At 36.0% G+C, this 20,351-nt stretch overlaps 1 protein-coding gene across 3 annotated transcripts in view; it reads left to right on the top strand.

Moving 5' to 3' along the window:
- Positions 1-20,149, top strand: part of VAV3 (vav guanine nucleotide exchange factor 3) — a 192,217-nt gene extending 172,068 nt beyond the window's left edge. For all 3 annotated transcript variants that reach the window (XM_015636685.2, XM_015636684.3, XM_033516314.1), the window contains 5 exons: positions 645-761; positions 1,543-1,630; positions 4,764-4,893; positions 15,805-15,956; positions 17,688-20,149. In XM_015636685.2, the coding sequence (XP_015492171.1) occupies positions 645-761; positions 1,543-1,630; positions 4,764-4,893; positions 15,805-15,956; positions 17,688-17,729 (529 nt within the window). In that variant the 3' untranslated portion in view covers positions 17,730-20,149. The remainder of the gene's footprint in view (positions 1-644; positions 762-1,542; positions 1,631-4,763; positions 4,894-15,804; positions 15,957-17,687) is intronic.
- The last annotated feature ends 202 nt before the right edge of the window (positions 20,150-20,351 follow it).

Raw genomic sequence — 20,351 nt, forward strand, 5'->3', positions numbered from 1 at the left:
AGCCAGGCTGCAGAATCAGTGATTTATTTATCTTAGCTTTCAACAGTTAGCATCAGCTATTTCAAATTTGAATGATTTTGGCTGATTTATCTTTTTTTTCCTCTGGATATTGGATATACCCATTGCACTTTAGCCTTTAGAGGTTATGCATAATTATGAAACCAAATAAAATACTGTTTTGTGTAAGTATCAAATTTTCATATAGGTCTTTTGTTGACCTATTCTGTGTCTGGAGGCTGATTCTCCATTCTGTTGCAATAAATCTTCCTAGAACTGACGGAGGTTCAAAGGTTCTAGACCATTTTGTTGTATTGTTTCACTTGATTCAGATAAACCAGTTGGTTTTATGAATTTTTCAAGCCAGTAGTCATTCAGCTAATGCTTGGGCTTGAGTGCTTTTCTTAGCAGATATTGTATTCAATAAGCATAACAGTACTTTTCTAATTAAGAATTCCACAACCCCCAACTGTAGATTTTTTTCATGTTTTATTCTACATTCAGAAATCTGGAAATGGCATTCAGTTGCAATGGATGTATTTTTGGGCTCTGTGAGATGTAGAATATTTTCACTCTCTATTGCATATTTAATAGACCTTTGGGGCTTTGGAAAAAATCACAGGCAGTTTTTATTTTCCTTATTACAGGTTTGCAGGAGCAATGGAACGATTGCAAGCAGAAAGTGAACTAATCAACAGAGTAAATAGCACTTACCTGGTGCGGCACAGGACCAAAGAATCAGGAGAATATGCAATTAGTATTAAGTAAGTGGAAGTGAAATAAGAACTCCTCAAGAAAGTATACCTGTTCCCATTTGTTCTAGATAGTATTTGAAATAAATATGGAAAATAAACCGCTATTTCCATTATAGAATTTCAATATATAATTATGTAGTATATAATTATAATTTATATAATATATACATATATTTTATATAATATATAATAATAATTATATAAATTATGTAATCATATAAATGCATAATGTATATGCAGCCTTTAAGAGAGTCAATATAGGAAAACTGAAGTTGCCATCAAAAAATACCCAGGATTTAGAGAAGGAAAGAAGCAATGGTTTTATAATGTTGAAGTAGCAAATTTGGGCCACAAAAATAATGGTGGAGTATGTTGGAGAAGAGTACAGTACAGTGTTTACAGTACAGTGTGGTCTGTTTCATTGACTTTGGAGAAAACTCAGAGCCCTTTGCATTCCAGACTCAGTAAAATGTGGGTTTATACATTTTGTGCAAGTTATTGTTTGCATTCATGTTGTTTATCAATATGAATATAAAAGCAGGATGTAGATGGGAGTTCCCAATTAGAATAAGCAGTTAGCTGTGACTTTTCTTCTGATTACAGATCACTTCTTTAGCTGTACTTTAATAAATATGTTTGGTAGATTAGATGTCAACTTTATTTTGGCACAGATATACATTTTGTCTTAAGAATTTATGTGTGTGGTGTTCTAGGGGAATGCCCTCAGGTAATTATTGATTGTGTCTGATTAAAAACACATTTATATTCATAAGGTATTCATCGCCCACAGGTACAATAACGAAGTGAAACACATCAAGATTTTAACAAGAGATGGCTTTTTCCACATTGCAGAAAACAGAAAATTTAAAAATTTAATGGTAAGCATTGATTAGCTTTTTAACACTGTGAGATTTTCTTTGTAGCTGTTTCTGTTAGAAAGAGCTACTTCGGTTTGTGAAATTCCACAAAGCTATGAGAGTGAAAGATTTGAATTGTGTCCACTCCTGCTAATAAAATAATTTTTTATATTTATGGTTTTAGCTCTAAGTGATAATTTTATGTGCTTAAAACTACATATTTATTGATAGGACTGGACTGTGTCCCTCTTAGTGAAGTGGAAGAGAGGAGGAATTTGAATCCCATGCATCAGACTACTATGGAGTTAGGCTGAATCTGGAAAGGAGAATTTGATGTCTTTGGAAGTCTTGGTTTTTAGGAATCAGTTGGTTTAAAATTTATGCATCAGCCTTCCTGTATGCATACTCAAGTATGTGAAAATGCTAAATAAAAATGAAGGATAATACAAAACAAGAGTAGGGAGAAGCTTTAAAACCAGGAAGTCGTAGAAATTATTTTAGTTTAACCACTGATACGCCGTAAAACAAGAGCATCCTAGAAGTGGGGAGAGATGAAATGATAATCTGTAAGTGCTCATTAGAACAGGAAAAACAAATTTCTTCATGAAGAATGCACAAAACTATTTTTGTGCTCTTATCTTCATTTCACACTTAAAAGCCAATGATTTGTTTAGTTTTAGGGCTGGGGACCCTGAGATCTTTTCATTGTTTAGCAGCAGAAATCATGGTGTTGCTTACATACACGGGAAGGCAGCTGCTTAGTCTGTGAACACTACAAATGATTTGTTGGAAACTGATCTTGGTGAAATATGGCAGCTGGAGTCCCATGCTGCCAGGTGTCTTCTTATGGCAGTGAAGCAGTTTAATGCACTGTTGCAGGTTCCAAAGTAGAGCAGAAATGAAATATAAATAAAGGACAAAGCTGGATGAAAAATGAGCAAAAAGAATATGCATTGAATTGAGTGGACGGAAGAAATTTCTAGTATAAGGACCTCACTGCTACCAACTTAGCCTTGCTAATGTTCAAGTAGGAAGGAATTATTTTATAACACAGATTTAGGGTACTATGAATTCTGTCCTTGAGAGTTAAATACACAAGTGATAGTGTGGTATTTGTATGTGCTGTGGAACAACTGCTTTGTTCTGGATAGATGCAAGAGGAAAAAGTAACTGTCTGAAAGAAAAGAGGAACAAAAGTAGTCTTAGTAGAAGTGGGAGCAGAAGAGAGACAAAGGCAGCATCCATGGAAACGTTAAGTACTGATCTGCAGTGGCACAGCATTTTGTACTGCTTTGGAAGGAAAAAAAGCAGAAGACCTTGTGTCTACTTTTCATAGTACATTTGAAAACTTTCACCAGAATAATTAAAATGTGCTGAGTGTGTAAAGGAGGGTGCAGTGAGAGGTCAGTTCAGCTGCTGCTGTGGATCAGGGTAATATGACAGGCTCCTGAGGAGCCCCATCCATGCTGGCACTGCTTCCCTTACTCATCTGTTTGTAAGCTTGCTACTGTGATTTGTGCAATTCATGTTTTAGAGGCCACTTGTCAGTCAACTGTTTTCATGGAAGAATGGAATTAAAACATGAGCTTTAAAAGTAACTGAATCTGTGACATGAAGTGATTTTTTTCTTTTTCGTCAGTTTAAAACCATTTTACTTATTTTGCCAACAAATGGCATTTGCCCATTTGGAATTCCAATTACTTTTTACCAAACAACATAATTCTTACAGACTTACACTGTGCAAAAAGATAACAAAAGTTTCATACTAATTATTTTCCATTTATCCAGATATCCTAATTTGAATGCTACTTACTTGAAAATCACACACAGTATTGCCTTGGTAATTTGAATGTCTGGATATACAGTGATGATATGGGAGTAAATTTCATTGCTGACATTCTAGTTTGTATGATGTACTGATATCAAACAGCAAAGCTCAAAGAGTTCTTACTATCACTGATGTAGGCTATTATAGGCTAAACATTTTGGTAGCTTTTTGTGGTGTTGGTTTGTTTTTGTTTGTTTTTTTGTTTCCTTTGGTTTGTTTGCTTTTTTTTTTTTTTGGGTTGTTTTTTTTTGTTAAGGAAAGGATTAAACACAATTTAATTTTGACCTAAGCTTGGCTTAGTCAACTCTGATTTTGGAAATCTAAATATAAGTGGAATGGACTGAAGGGTTTACACTAAATACATTGCTTTGGGCATGCATTTCTGAAGAGTGAAATCTCACATTTGAATGGATCAATTGAAGTTTGACATTTGCTTTGAATTGTCTGGTCACTTTTAATCTTATTCGAGCTCTGTGTACAAATTATGTGTTACTGACATTTCTAGGGCTAATTCAAATGTAACAGACAATGGCAGGGGTTGAAGATTGCAAAGGAATAGCATGAGCTGTCAGAATTTTGATGGCTGTTGCCTTCTTTAGAGTAGGAATTTGAGTAACTTGTCTTCTTGGTTACGTAAACTATTTCAGCTATTCTTTTATATTTACATATATGAATTTTTGCATATATATATGTAAAATATTCCTGTGTATAGCTATAAATGCTTACATAAATGAACATACACAGAGATGGTGGAATTTTTGGATTGGATACAAGGAGAATGTGAAATGCTGATTTTTTCAGTGAGTGTGCACTGACACCCCCAAGCCTACCCTGCCTTGGAAGTTCTACGTCATCTGAGTATCTGCACATTAAATTGCTGTTAACTTACAAGCCTTTATTTCAGATCTGTGTACTTCCAAATACATTTGTAGATAAACATAATTTATCATTGCAAAGGATATTTGATAAAACAGAGACATTTATGGCTTCATCCTTAGCAAGCAGCTGACCTTGTCTTCTGCCTGACTCCAGAAGAGCAAAGACATCCTCTGCCTGACTTAAAGGAGCAGCAAATGTTGATTTTGACAAAAAGATTCTACTTAGCTGATTTTGGGGTGTCTTTTTTTGTTTGTTTTGTTTAAATTTTTTAAGTGGCAATATGAAAAACTGTCAATTTTTAGGGTACTTTGTAGTTTAAAAAATAAGCATGTTCAATGGGATGTGTTATAAAATAAGGTTACTTGCATAATAAAACTGTCATTGGCTGTACACCAGAATGCTGCTGTGATTTAAATTTCCAATGAAATGGTTTTTCCTTTCTGAAAGGAACTCGTAGAATACTACAAGCACCATTCTCTCAAAGAAGGTTTTCGAAGTTTGGATACTACGCTTCAATTTCCATACAAAGAATCTGAAAACTCAGTGGGACAGAGGAGTAACAGAACAGGTGGCAATGGTGAGGATTATAAATTTTTGTATATGTATATGTATGGTATGTATCTGTCATATATATGTGTGTATATATACATATATATCTTAAGAGGACAAGGTACTTGGAGCATCTTTATCTTCCATTTTTGACATATAACCAATTACTATGGCAATGCTTTTAGCTAGGATTTTTTGAAGCTAAGCAGATTCAGATCTGCCAGGAGATTTATAAACATGTCTAGCAAGCTTGTCTTGCTGCCAAACTTAAAATCTCCCCGATATTCGAGAAGTCTATTAGACATGCTGGTGAGAGATTAAACTGCATCTTGCCTAGTTTCTTAAGAAATTTGCATACGTGCAGCTACAAGTGTTAATATCTGTGACAATTCCTAATCCTTAAAAAAGGAATTTAAATAAATCAGTCTTTTAGCATAGCCCTATGAAGTAGCATCTCAGTAATACCAAATAATTGTGTAAAAAAAAATTAGATTTACTGTATCATAATTATTTTTATGAATGTTTTTTAACATTGAATGTTTATTGGAGTTCCCTTAGTAAACTTCTGAAAGTTATACTGTGAAATGTAAATAGCACAGTTAAGAAGTTAAAATGTTGTGAAGTTTAAAAATAAACTGAGAAGGCTTGCTATGCATATGCTGTCCTTTATTTAAGCTATTACATTTAAGTGGAAGTTAGCACAATTCTTAGGATATGGGCAGGTTCAATGTTAATGATAAAGCCTACCACATGGCTGGCCTCTGGAAAATATATAATGTTTCTGTCAAAGAGCAAATATTAGATTTGCTGTTTTGCAGTCATTGGCTGCATCTTTGTACTGTAACAGATAATAAGAGGAAAATAAAAATTAATGGGGATTTTAACAATATGAAGACTGCTGTAAAAGCCCAAAATGTCCATTCTAGTCTTTCTGATGATGATGGCTTTGTTACTTTCATTTGCTGTATTTGTGAGCTTTTGTTTACTTGCTTGCCTCTGTTCCGAAATAACATTTCTGTAAGTTTGGAGGCTTTCCTCCTCTCCTAATTAAAGTGAAGATAATTTAGGGCAAATGATTGTAGGAAACCAGTGTGTCTTTGGGAATTTCATTTACTACTTCTACCTCCCAATTCATCTTTCCATTTCTGTTCTTCTCCCATGCTTCCCAGGACTTCTGTCACTTGTCTCCTCTCTGTGCTGTTCATGTTCATTCCTGGTGAATTTCTCTGCCTTGTCCTTTCCTCTCCCTTTAGCTTGTGGTTTCCCTGTGTTCTCTCTTCCTCTTGCCATCTCTTGTGCTTTCCTTATCCCTCGTCACTGCACAGTGCTGAGGCTTTAATTGTTGAGAGGACATGTCCTGTTTAATTTACTTTGCATTTGTTTGAGTTATTATTGACTGTGTGCAGAACTAGCTTGTTTTCTCTTCTTTTCTTAGGCCAGTTAGACTGTATCTATACTGTCCACCAACTTCTAATTCTGCAAGAGCTCGATAATTTCCTGCTTTACAGGATACAAGGTTTATTGTGCATCCTCATTAACTTCAGTCATCATACAAAAGAAAACATCTTATTTTACAAGTTCTTTTAGGCAGTATGTTGGACAGCAAGAGAAATGACTGGGGGATGCTCTCATTTTAGTCAGGGGGTTGAGGAAGTGCATCTCTGCTACAGTAACTCAGCCCTTTGATGCTACAAACTGTCCTGCTGGAAGCTGCAGGCTTTGTCTTAGACTGAACTGCTCTGAAAAACCTTTCAATTCCCAAGCTCCTCATGTAAAATCAAATAGATTTCCATAATTCTGCTGCTTTATCTAGATTGACTCTGAATGACACTTCCTTTAATGGATTGGACAGTAAATTGTGTCCCCATGAATGTGGTGATTTATTTGTTGGTCTTTTCCTTGTTTGTTTTGTTTTGTTTGTTTAACCAAAGTAGCCATGATTAACAGTCCATCTATGGGTCACTGCTTGGTTTTCAAGCTGTGTTGTTCATTTTACCAAGCTGATGTAAGTAAGAAAAGCCATATATCTAGGCTGTGTGAACCCTGCTGGGAGGAATTTAGAATTTGGGAAACTTGGGGCTGCAGTTTGGTTTAGTAGTGGAAGCAGTTGGACAAGGAGTTTACTCACAGCCCTCAGTGAGGACCACCACACAGCTGATTTTTTTGATCTCTTCCCACATAATCCAAGTGCAAGAAAAGCAGTTGGTGAAAGAAAAGTAAAAGACAAAGTAGCTGAAGAGAGAGAGGGGGGCACTTCCCCGTATTTTTTCAATTTTGCAATTGCTCAGCATGGGGCAGAATCCGGTGAATGCAATGGGCTTTGACAGTCTGAAGCTGATTTAAAGAAGGATTTGGGTTTAATACAGTGTTTTTCTCTACTATTCACATACCTGGATATTTTAATGAAGCCATCTTTAGAAAAGACATCAGCTTTTTTTTTTCAAAACAGCTGATCTTTAGGATATATAAGTGACAGAATAAGTGGCAAAAGTATTTCTAAAAAACGTAAGTTGAACCAGTGCAGACTTTGACAGAGTTTTGTCATTTTCTGCTGCCAAGGTCTTTGAGCTGTGGAGAAATTGAGTGGCAATACTGAATTGACTTGACTTCCTAGAAAAGAGTGAGAAAGAAGTATGTTATTTTTTTTTATTTTTTTTTTTTGCTATTTGCTATGTTGTCATTTACCCACATGGGAAAAGAAAAACTGGTATTTAATTTAGCTTGTAATTTCTAATATTAATAATAATAAGTCATCTTGTAACTTGAATTTTCAGGGAATTTGATTCTTGCTTCAGCATCTATCATTGATTTTTAGAATAAAAATATCTACTTTAGTGGGATAGATATTTTGCCTTTCCACTTGGGTTAGAATTTTGATTTTCAGTCTTCTTGTCTTGCAGATGTCACTGCTGTTGTTCTCATATTCATTGTACACTTTTAATGGGGTTGTAAAAGCTGTCAGATATTTACTTTTGTCAGTATAGATATTCAAGTTAACTGGGAATATGTTTTTGGGAAATGGTATATTCTCTCTTCTTAATTTTTCAGTCTTGGGCATTTATAGACACACACAGTATGATCAAATTTTGATCTCCTGCACAGAAAAATACAAATTCTTACATTAGATTACAGGAATGATTAACCAGTTAATGAAATAGAGGCAAAAAGGGAAGAAAAGTGGACATTATTCTCTGGAGTAAAATAATGGCACTTTATTCTGTTTTGCTGATGCAGAGCACAATCATACTGAGAAATTTGAATCTTTATGAAATTTAGATTTTAAAGTAACATAAATCATGAAGCCAAGTCCTACTTGAGTGATGTTTTTCTTCATTGGTTAACTAGGAGTAGGTTATTTACTAGTTATGACATCCTTACTTATTCTTAATACATTAACTGTGTAAAGGTGTCTGTTAGTAAAGTAAAACAAAACAAATGTCATCCCAACCGTTAGGGTATCAAAAGAATTCAGCCTTTCTTCTTAGAAGCCAACACCAACACCATATCATCAAAACAGGATCAGTTTTCTGTAGAAATCTAGTAGGATTTCCTTGCTCACATAGGTTTACTTGTCCAGAATTTGACACAGAAAACCAAACCTCTAGCTATATCAGAGAGAAAAATCAGGAAAAGTCTGCTCAGTTGAGGACCAGCCACCTCCCATATAGCACCTAACCTGGGTATGTTCCTGTGGGCTGTTGTTCCACTCTGCCCATTTGGCTTCTGGAGAGAAAAAGACAGGTATTTTTCTATAAGAATGGGCACTGCTTGCACTGCTTTTGAGTCAAGTGGCCCTTTTGGTTTGTGTAGCACAATTCCCCACAGAGATGTCGCTTGGGGTTACTGTCTACAGTATAAAGGAGCCCCTCATGCATCCCAGATAGTCCATTCAGTGTTAGAGGTGGAGAAAGAATCATAACTGTGAAGGATCAGAAGAGAGTTTCCAGAGTGAAAGAGGCCCTGGAGCATGGTTTTCTTGTCCTATGAGACACTAACCTAAAATGCTGTTGGTTTGTGTTGTGGGATTTTTAAAAAAAATTTCTAAACCCAAGGCTTATGAATGCTAAAATACAGTATCAGTCCTCCTTATTTTATTTATGCTTGTAGTTTCCTCATCACAAATGTATCTATTGTCATCCAGGTAAGATGCACAAAACTGTACCATTACCTCCACCATGGATTCGTGCATCAAATCGTTCTAGTCATCATTCCTGCAAGTACCATTTTGAAGCAAAATTACTGTGTTTCATGTGCAATCAGAAGAATAAATTCAGAGAAGTAGCTGTAAGTGATAAATAGCAGTTCCCTGCTACTTTTTGAAGGAAAATTCTTGTTCATTAATTACAGATATTATAAGCTATAATTTAGAGGCTGCAGTATCGTTTATCCAGTTGAGATGGATGTACCTTTCCAAATCACAACTAGGAGCAAAGATCCCAACTTTCTTAGACATGCACACTATATATCTTTATTGCCTCTTCAAAAGACGGACAAAATGTGAGAACAGGTCAATAAGCTGTAGTTTTTTGCATTTAAAAGTACATTAATTTTTGCATTTAAAAGTACATTGCCCCTAGCTTTGTTGATAACAGAGCAAAACCACCTGTGGCTTTCACCCAGTGAAGCTGCTATAGGGGTTTAGGATGGTGTGCTGATTCTGCCTAGGCTGAGCTTAGGCATTTTTTGCTTGCTCAAGGGGTTTTTTGCAAGTTGGGGAAACTGCAAATACGAGCAGTACTGTTTGGGCCTTAGAGGATGTAGTTTAGCTGTGGAATTCTTATTGATGTTAATGATTAACAGAGCAGAATGCATACTTTTTTTCCATGCCATAAATATGGAGTTGACTCCAGGTCAACTTAGACTATATCCTAATTAAAGGCATGTGAATAGTGTTGCTGGGCTCAAGACAATTTATGTATGCATGAGTTCTTGCTTTTGTAATAGTAAGAAGTGGGACACACAAAGAATTAAAAAAACTTTTGTTAAATCTGAAAATATTTGCCAGAGGCTGCAGTTACAATTCTCTGAAACTCTAAATGGGTGAGTTCTTCCTATTTTACTCTTTGAAAAATGCAGTTGTTCAAAATTAAATCATAGATCCAAATTTTCTAGTTATTACAGTCAATTTCCTTGCAGACATCCTTAGTGGAGAACCTTAGTTTCCTTATTATCAATGAATTATATAGTTTAAAAACTATTATTTAAATCTTATGCCAATATTTCAATGTTTTTTTGCTTTTCTCTTTTTCTCTTTTTTTTCCTCTAAGCCCCTTCTTTGTTCTGTGGGTTTTCTTTTGTAACTCCTCCAGACTACAGCTTTGTTCCCCCTTCCTCCACTCCTTTCTGGTCAGGTACTGCTTTTCTGCTTTTATATTTCTTCTAAATTTGCTTCTATTGTTTCTGTGTGCAACAAGTGAGGGAAGGGACGAATCTAATACTTCAGCTCTTCTCTGGCTCCAAAAACTGAGTTATCACTTGTTATTCTTGGAGTGTAACAAAAATCAAACTCTTAAACTTTTGAATTATCACTGCTTATTGCAATAAGCAGTTTGAATAGGTGTTGCAAAGTTCAATAGTTGCAGCAGATTCCATCAGTGATCACTTGACTATTAATTTGCTATGCAGTTGACACCTATGAGCTATGTATTTTTAATTTATTTGTTCAAATGCACAAACATGGAAATCCCACAGAATCCCATGGAAATACCACTGTTTGTTGGTAAATAATATATTCGTCCCATCCCTGCAGCAAACCATACTGCAGTAACATCTTAGAATATAGTAGTTTTTTTTTTTTAGTGAATGCTTTCTTTAAATTCTGCATTAACATTGTTAATTAATTTTCCCCATCTGTTTTCTAAATATTGTTTTCTTTATTTCCATTTAACCATCTCTGTCTTCAATAGATGCAATAATTTCAAATTAAGAGGCTGCATAAAAATGCTAAAAGTAGTACCATTGGTAGCCTCAGTCAGTGCATCAGTATGGGTATGGCTTGCTCTGATCTCTAAGATCTGGTTCTGCAAAGAGGTGAACTGCACCGCTGAACAATTTAAGAAGAATTTTGCCAGTAGAAAGGTGAATGCCTTTGAGGAGCACATGGAAGGAGCTGCTGGTGTGGAGAATGCAGCATTTGCTCACGTTACACTGGCCTGCCTTCGTGTACCAGGTGGAGGACACTGCCTGGGTGGTGCAGAGCAGGATTTGGGCTGGCATTTGCATTAGGGAAGGGAGGTGTCTAGCGTGCACAAATGCAGATAGAGTCATCAGGGTCTCAGTGGGAAGTATGTTTTACACCCACCCACAGAAGTTGTCCAAATTATTTAGTGCTCTGAGAAGGATTCTTGGGGCTTTCCATAGTTTCCTGAGTGTCACTAAAGGACACACAGTGGTTCACACGACCACTCTCAGCATCAGAACAAAAACCCATCCCTTTACTCTCTGACTCTGGTATTTATAGATGCTCAGCAATGACCAGGGATTGGATAATTAAGTTACCACCTTCCCAAGCACACTGGTCATGAGAAATGTCCATCAAAAGACATTTCTTAGAAGGAATGGGATAAACAACTTACGTTTATAGAACTTTCATGAGAAAGTAACTAAAACTATGAAAACATTATCTGAAGGCTTAATTTTCAGGGTGACACCTTAGGGGAAGAGGATGTAGGTGGCAGCTCAGTAGTAGAATGTTTACTGTGCTTACTTGTGCTGAGAACATCTCTGATGACCCCTCTCTTGATTCACCCCAGGCATTTTAATCTCCATGTCATAGATCACACTTGGATGTTTTTCCCCTCATTTTTTTCTTCCATTTCTATGCCCTTACATACAGATATTTTTGGGCCAGATACTTCCTTTCAGTAGTCACAGCAATGCCTGAGAATCCAAGCTAGAAGGTGCCCTTCCAGCTGACATAAAAGGACACATCTGTAGAAAAGATGATAGCCATTTTGGTGTAGCTGTTTGCCCTGTGGTCAGACAGGGAGCTGGACTCCCTGAAACACTAACCTGATTTGAAACAACATGAAGGAGTTAAGTTTTAGGTCTTTGCTCATGGTAAATACTGTGAGCTTTTGTCCTTTTGGGCAGGAGAGGACATCTCGGATTCTGTCCAGTACATTTACATGACTGTAAATTCTATTCTTACTGAAACTGTTCCATGAGAACAAAATTGTGAAGTGGTCTATGGCGATAGAACAGCAATCAAGACTCACTTACTTTAACCCTATCACACATTCCCATATATTCCCATATATGGTTTCAACAAATTAAAATGACATTCCTTTTTTTCTTATGAAAAACTGCTGTATCAGAAAATTCATTAATAACGTAATGATAGGTATCAATTCAATGTCTGGCATTGAATGTTTAAGTATTTCATTATACAAGTACAAAATATTAAAGGAAAAATTGATCTGCAGTTCTTAATTAAGTTTATCTACCTGTTATATTCTGAGTGCATTGCTTCATATGTTTGTAGTAAACCTTCTTTTTAAAAATAAACTACTAATTTGCCTACATTAAAAGACCAAATACTTATTTCATGATATTACAAGTATTTTTTGCAAAAGTATCTTCAGAGCTGGCTTAGTTCTGCTGATATGGTAGCTGGTAATACAGGAGAAGGTTAAGCTGACTGCTCAGCACTACTGAAGGTGCTGCCTGTGCCTGGGTCACAGCACTGAGGTTTGGTGAAAGAGTAAATGTACAAGTAAATTTGGCTTCAAGGAGCATGGAAACTAATACACAGGAGCAGCCCTCAGGGCAATGGCTGCAGATTTATGAGGAGGCCAGAGCACAAGGAGAGAGAAACAACTGCTCCCAGCTTTAATAATACTACATTGACCTCTGTGGAATTCAAGCATGTGAGCTATACCAGCCTACTGTGATCACAGGGAACCTTTGTTGTTTGCACCTCAAATACATCATCAGTGCCTCAAATTAGTATTAAAATTCATTTGCAGCACAGCTATTTCACTGTCAATGTCCAACATACTCCAGTGTAAATCAAAGCTGATTATAGTTCCTGTAGTCATCATCTTCTGTTTGCAGAAGCAAAGGCTGGATTAAGTAAAAGCATATTTTTCTCATTCATGCATGTGTGTTTTATTCACCTCCATTGGATTTCTTGCTCTAATTTCAGTTAGTTCTCTACTTGGAGAACCTAAAAAAAATTTATTACTGCTTTCTCAGCAGCTTATTTTCTGTTTTAATGCTTTCACTTCCCTCCCTCTTTAATTTCTCATTCATATTCATCCACCTGTTGGGCCCTTTCTTTCCATCCATCTCTGCTGTTAATCCCATTGTCTCTCTGCAGCCTTCCTGTACCTTATCCTCGTTCTGCCCTTCACTCAGTGCTCCTTTTCTCTCCCATCTGTACAGGTGTCCTTTCCATGTGTTGTCTTCCCTCTAGTGTTATTTATCCTGGGACAGCATTAATTGGGAATTCAGGTCTCCACTCTAGTTGTTTCTGTTACTATGTCAGCAGAGAGATATGGTTAATATTTTTTTCCCAAAATTAGCACTGTCATTTTCCTGTATTCCATCATTCATCTGGCTTCCTTTTATATATTTCCTATCATGAGCTTCACTTTTATTTGAAAATATGGATCTTGGATTCTAAATTAATCTAAATTCTGCTACTTTCTGCCTCAAGACTTTTGAAGATAGATGGTTTTGATTTCTCTTGCTTCTTTCTCCTTTTCCTCTCTGGTTTGTGACTTGAAAAAGAGTTAAAAGTCCTCCTTTCCCCTCTATGTGTTTCTCTTTCTTCTCTATCCTAATTTTCCTTGCTATTTCCATCTTTATAATTCCGCTATGCATTTCTTCTCTTCTTAGTTCTTTTTTTCCCCATTTTCCCAGATTTGTTCATCTTTGCTTCCTGTAATTTTTCCTTGCCCCTTTATCTTCTTTCTAGAATCTGAAATTACACCCTGCTCCCCAGAATCACTCCTTGCATCCTGCAGTGCTTCTCAAAATCTGCCAGTGATATTGCTACACACCTGTGAATGGTTACTGACCCTCCAATCAATAACTGCTCTTACTTTTTCCTTTCTCCAAAACAATTGCTGCCCATGATATGCTCTTTCCCTGTAAAACTGATTACTGCAATGCTGATAAGGTATAGGACATTACATTCATGTCAGGATCTAAACAAATAGCATCTACATCTGACGAGCTAAGAGGGGGAAAAAAGCATGTTTGATGTGCTTAATATATTGCCTAGATTTTTGCAACATCAATATAAGCAATAAATTGAGAGGCTGATTTTCTGTTATATGGCATCTTTTACATAATTTATCAAGTGTCTGGTAAGCATACTCTATATAAACAGTCAGGAGTGTTGGACTAAACTTTAGTGACATGATATAAACTATGGCATTATCTGTTGTCAAAACTGTTTTTTAGGCATTCTATTTCTGTGATATATCTAATAATATTTTAAATGTAGTATTCCTTGTTAGTTTAAAAGAAATTGTTTTTCTTCTCTTTAAGCTGAAAGTATTTGAACATATAATGATTTTCAGATATTTAATACTATTATGTATATGATCTAGTGGAGTCAGAAGAAAACTTAAACACAAGCAGAACTGAAACTGTTAAGATTTCTCCGCTCATTTGCTGTGTTTTGGGTTTCTGATTTAAATTAAAGGCAACAAGATATGAATTCTTAGTGTTACTGTTGAGGGCATTGCTAAACTAGAATATTAAAGACATTTCCTAATGAATACTGGGTGTTTCTAAGAAATGTGAAAGGCTTCTGAAGATAGACATGATTCTGTGTACATTATATCAAGTCATCCATCATGATCATATGAATTACTCTGAAATCCTTGCAAAGGAAGCTTGCCTGTGCTTCTGAACTCCTCCTACAGTGATTTACATAGGAAAACAGTGGCATAAATGGGGAGAAAAAGCTGAAAATTCCATCAGCCAAATAGTCCAACCGCAAAATGCAGCTGAGTAGATGTTCTTTCTAAAATGCTCAAGTCAAAGGTTTTTTTGTCTGTTACGCCATGCCCACTCTCCTCTCATTGTCCTCATACAGGAATTGTTGAGGAGCTCTTTTGCAAGTTTGGACATCCTTCATCAGCATTGAAAACATAATTTCCTATAAAACTATTTGGAAGAAAGGGTTAGTTTTTGAAGTGAGGCCTTTTGCACTTTTGCTTTTTAAAAATTCTCCACAGCTTTTTATTGTTTAAAATGTCTGTGCTTTACATTGGCAAAATTATTCTATGTTGATGTATCTTAAAATTTTAGTGTTAGTTTTACTAAACCTTAATTTTATAGAAAAAATCCTTGATGATTTACAGAATAAACTCCTGAAAAGACTATTTACATCAGTCAATATTAATGCAGATTGTGACAAATGATCCGTGGAAATTTCTTGTATAAAGTCTGTTTCCTCATGCTGATGTTAGCTTCCAGTTTTATGTGTTTTAATATTTAACTTGGGAGTTGTTTTTTGAAAGAACAGCACCTTATTCTGTTTGTTTTGCTTCATTAGAGGTCTAAAGTTAAATCAAATGTAAATGCTAATAATTCTTTTGGAAAGAAATTAGTGACCTGTAAAATATGTTGATGCATATAACTGGCAGCAAGTTTTATTATGAAGCACAATAATAAAGTAATTGCAAATGTATTTAGCATCTGAGGGTGGGGAATATTTTATTTATGGCTCATCTGGTCTGATTTCTCTTCTAAAAATAAAGAGGACTATTCAAAAAATCATGAAAAATCCCTTGAACTTTTACACCATTCACCTATATTTAAATCTTCTTGGTCTTTGTAGTGCAGATGTTTTGCATAAAATGAATGCCAGTGCATGTTGCTGTGGAATCCTTGTTTTATACTCTACAGTATTTCTATTTACAGTAGTTTGGTAGCCTTCATTTAACCAATCCTAATAATATCACCATCTGCTTCCTTTCAGTGCTGAGCCCAAAGGTGATAGGCATTGCCATAGCCAGGTATGACTTCTGTGCACGAGACATGCGAGAACTGTCCTTACTGAAAGGGGATGTTGTCAAAATTTACACCAAGATGAGTGCCAATGGCTGGTGGAGAGGTGAAGTAAATGGAAGGGTAAGACTATTTTTTTTTTCTTTTCCCGTGTTTCTTTCTCTTCACTGACAGTGATTTTTGTTAAAAAGAAAAAAGTGTGTTCCTACATTGTGTATTTAAATTCACAAGATGGAACATGTTCTCATCTTTGTTTCATAGGAGCAAGGCAGAACTTTGCCAGGTAACTTTCCCAGCATCTAAATTATTGGTTATTTAATGTGATCTACCAGGCTGAATATTTGGGCAATGTTATATGGTTGGAAAATAACCAGGATTAATAGCACTGCTACAGTTGACCTTTCTTGAACTGTTTTGCACACAGATATTTGGGGTCAGGTTCCTGGTGTTGTGGAACTCTTTTTAGCACTTAACCACAGAATGATTTCCCACATCTTTTGCCAGACTACAGTGTGATGGAATCAGCCACTTTTTTGTAGAAGGCTGCTTCTTTGATCTCTACCAATGTGACCCAGATGAAGTGACATATTTAGCAGGGACTTTTATGAACTCACTTTACACTCTGTTCTGAGACTTGGAAACGAAGTTTCAGTTTTGACCTATAAAAGGTTTACTGTTTCAATCTTGGTTAACTGCCTTATAATGCAGATTAGTCAGAAGCATTTGAGACTGCTGTTTCCATGTCTAAAGTGCTGAGATGCAGGGTCAAGGAATGTGAGGTGGAAGAATGTAAATTGTCTGGAAGCGGGAAGTGATAGTTGCAAGTGCAGTTAAAGTGAATGTCCAGACTTACTGCTTTATGCAATGTGGAGAACCTTTTTTATTGTGTACATGAGCTTGGTTATGTTAAATGGTTAAAGCTTATTAAATAGTCAATTAGACCAGAAGAAATAGGGAAGCAGAAGAAATACCCATCGTGCTATATACATTTTACAAGTAAAGAAGGCTGAACAACTCACTGTAATGCAGCTGCCCTTTCTAAAGGATGCCCTGTTACATGCCAGCATTCCTTGGTAACTTGCATAGCCTGGACTTGACATTATAAACTCACCCCTGGAGATATTTTGGCAAGATAGTCTAAAAATTTCTGCAGTCACCCCTTCTAGTCATGCTGTAGGTTTGGTTTTGAGTTCTTGCATGAATGTTAAATTGACTTTTAGGTATAAAGAAGTCTGAGGAAACCTAAAGCAAATACATAAAATAAGAAATACATGACATTGCATCACTGTGTGTCTTACATAAACTTTATTTGGCACATAATTAATTTCAGAATGTGTATAAGTTTATAACTTCAGAAGTGTAGGACACTAGACTCTGCTATCTAATTGCATCACGTGTAACACTTGGTGGAATTCAACTCCATGTAAAGCAATCAAATCATTCAGTGTTTCCTTTTAAAGAGGATTCACTGGACCTGACTGGAGCCTGTCAAAAGTTTAAGTCCTTATTCAAAAAATAGTAATGTCCTGCATGTAGTAAAACTACTTCCACTCTTGGCATTTTTCTGAACTTTTAGACTTCCAATCTGGGCAAAGGTGTTTAAGATTTTTTGGGGCAGGAAGTAACATACAGGGTGTTGGTCTCCAAATTGTCATATCTGTCAGTTGTTATTTTCTTAAGGGTACTTAACCTGGCTGTGTCAGGTCAGCCAAGTTTATCTTTATATCTTTATATTAATAAGATTAATATATTTACTGAACAGACTCATTATTATTGTGCCTAGCTTAGCCATTTAAAAAAAAAACAACCCTGTGCATCTCACGTATTACTTTGTTCTGCTTTTTCCCTTTTTAGGTGGGCTGGTTTCCATCAACTTATGTTGAAGAGGATGAATGAATTAAAAACTATCCTCTGCCTACCGGAAGTTTCAGGGATTGTAAAAATTTATATCTTCAATGTATAATTGGTCTTGTTACGTATTTAAAAAGCAACATTTTTGCCTGTCTGAACCTTCCAGTCTTAATGTTGGGATTTATACAGAAGTTTGGGCTGACAGATTAGTACCTTATCCAGAGCTGTGCAAGAAACAAGCTGCCAGTTTGCCTTCACTGGGGACCAGTACAAAGTCCAACCTCACCTTCCCAGAAGATCTCTGGAAAACAAAATTCTTTGTTCCTTTTCATTTCACCCTGAACTACACCATGAGTATGAAAAATGGCTGAAAATTTAACATTTCTCTTCTAGCTAACATCTGTGATGATACAAGGAGATGAAGGCTTATTATTCCTTATCACTGCATGCAGGAAACAGATTTCAATCATTCCAGTGGCCATAAAGAACAGTCAGTAGACTTGTCTTGAGACATCAAACTACTTCACTTATCAACTTACAGACCATTTTACACTCACAAAAATATTCTGAAGGATGTAGTAAATGTGAGTAGCCTTCATGCATATGTAACTATTTAACTGGCTACTTTGAAGTCCTGCCTAAATCTTCTAACAGTCTGTTTAAAGACAATCTAAAAAGGTGTAGTGATGTGGTATTGCTTTAAAAAAACATTGACAAAGTGGAATTGTGTGATCCTCTTATTGTCATCTAAAGCCTTTTTATGTGAGGTTTTTTCATTTAAGCATCTGACAATAAAAGTGCAACAGAGGGAGATAGTCCTGACAAGATGAGTTGAAAGTTTTTGGCAATAGCATTAAATAAATATTGCAGACTTATTCTGAAGGAGAAAATACTAATGCAAGATTATGTAATTTCTCATGAACAAAAGTGTTTAACTCTTTTATTGATTTGAATGAACTTCGATTTCAACTTATCCAGGAGTTTCTATCACCTTTTGTGAAAGCAAATAGAGCTTGCAAACTTCTTTCTGCCCTTTCCTTTCTTGTTGCTTGGGATGTTAATGGCAGTTCAATGAGGGAGTTGTTGCAGTATTCTCAACATCCCCAGATGTGTCTAGGTTAGGCAGCATGAAAGATCAGGCCTTGTAAAGTGGTGTCCACTGTTTGATGAAGCAGTGTTTAATGTAATTATGAAGAGGCAGAAATGTAGTTATAAGCTAAAATAAATGTGGGTGATGTCTTCAGATGTGCAGTTTTAAATATTTATGTAATGTCACAGCTGGCTTGAAAACTTGAAAGAAAATCAAGCTCTTAAATGAAGTCAAGTCATCCTGTCCCACATCCTCTTTTGCTTTTGCCTGTCTTCTTTTTGTGTTGACATATTAGAATTTGTGTGCACTGACACTGCACGATTTAACACTGCAGTGTTTTCCCAGTCTGCAAGCAACATAATCTCCACTATTTGTCCACAGAGCAGAATCTGCTAGTACATATTCGGAATTCTCTTTGGCTGTCCTCAGGATTCTTTGCTTTTTTCTGGCCTTTCCTGGCCATCAAGAAGAATCAAGCACAACACAGAGACTTCACAAAATCTCCTTCATCTCTGCAACCTTCTTACCCAAATCTGCTGCACCTGACAGGCAGTGTGTGTGACCAGGGGGATGAGAGGAGCTTCTCGTTAGAAACTTGACTTGAGAGATTCAGCCTTGCAGATGACATTCTGCCGATGCTCTAGCTTTTCAAGGATTTACCTCAAAATTATGTAAACTGTGATTGTGTTGAGTGCATTACTTGATGGAATAATTGAGAGCATTTGTAAATATGTAGATGATGCATAAAAACCTTGTAAATTATGTGTACAGCAGTGTAGGCTAGAGTATGCAGTCTTGATCATGTTTTGCCATGCAGTTTGATTGCCTATTGTGAGCTTAATCTTATATTCCTTAAGTAGAAAGATGCTTCTTTCTCAATTTTGCCTGCTTAAGGGGTAGAGGAATAGGCTCTAGGTCTGTGATGTGTTTAGTGCTTTATTGTCATATAGTTCTCAGAAGAGGCAGTTAAATTCAGTACAAGTTGAAAAATAGATCAGTCATTTTCAACAGCTTGGGTTTAGAATCATTTTGAGTGTTCTCTTCATCCTAAAAATGTTGTAAACCTTTAAGCAATTCTGGAGTCCAGTAGTCATCCTTTAAGAAGAATGAAAGCCATAAGTAAACCTTACTTTTGTGGCGTAAATCTACATATCATTGTCTGTGTTTAATGCCCTGTATTGATTGAGTTAATGCTGCATCTTAAACTAGATTTTGAGTACCAAAGAATTCCTAAATATTCTGGAGCATCTCTTTCATGTGCTGCTTTTGCCTGTATGGAGTTGTTTTGTCATGCAGTAATGGAGTTACAGTACTTTAATTTGTACTATTTTGTAAATATGTTAAATATAATAAACCGGTAAATTTTTTTGTTTAATGATGTGTCAAAATGTGTAATTTGCTGTTGTGAAAGTTGTGCTTCATTTGTCTCACCACCTTCTCATTGTGAGAAGTTGATAATGGTTTGTTTTGGTCTCCAAGATTTACATAATCCTTATTTAGCTGTAAAACTGAACTGTGTTAGTGGAATAGTATAGCTTTCCTTGAGAAATTTTTATTGTTGGGACAATAGGCCTTGT

Source organism: Parus major, chromosome 8, assembly GCF_001522545.3.
Source record: "Parus major isolate Abel chromosome 8, Parus_major1.1, whole genome shotgun sequence".
Classification (NCBI taxonomy): domain Eukaryota; kingdom Metazoa; phylum Chordata; class Aves; order Passeriformes; family Paridae; genus Parus; species Parus major.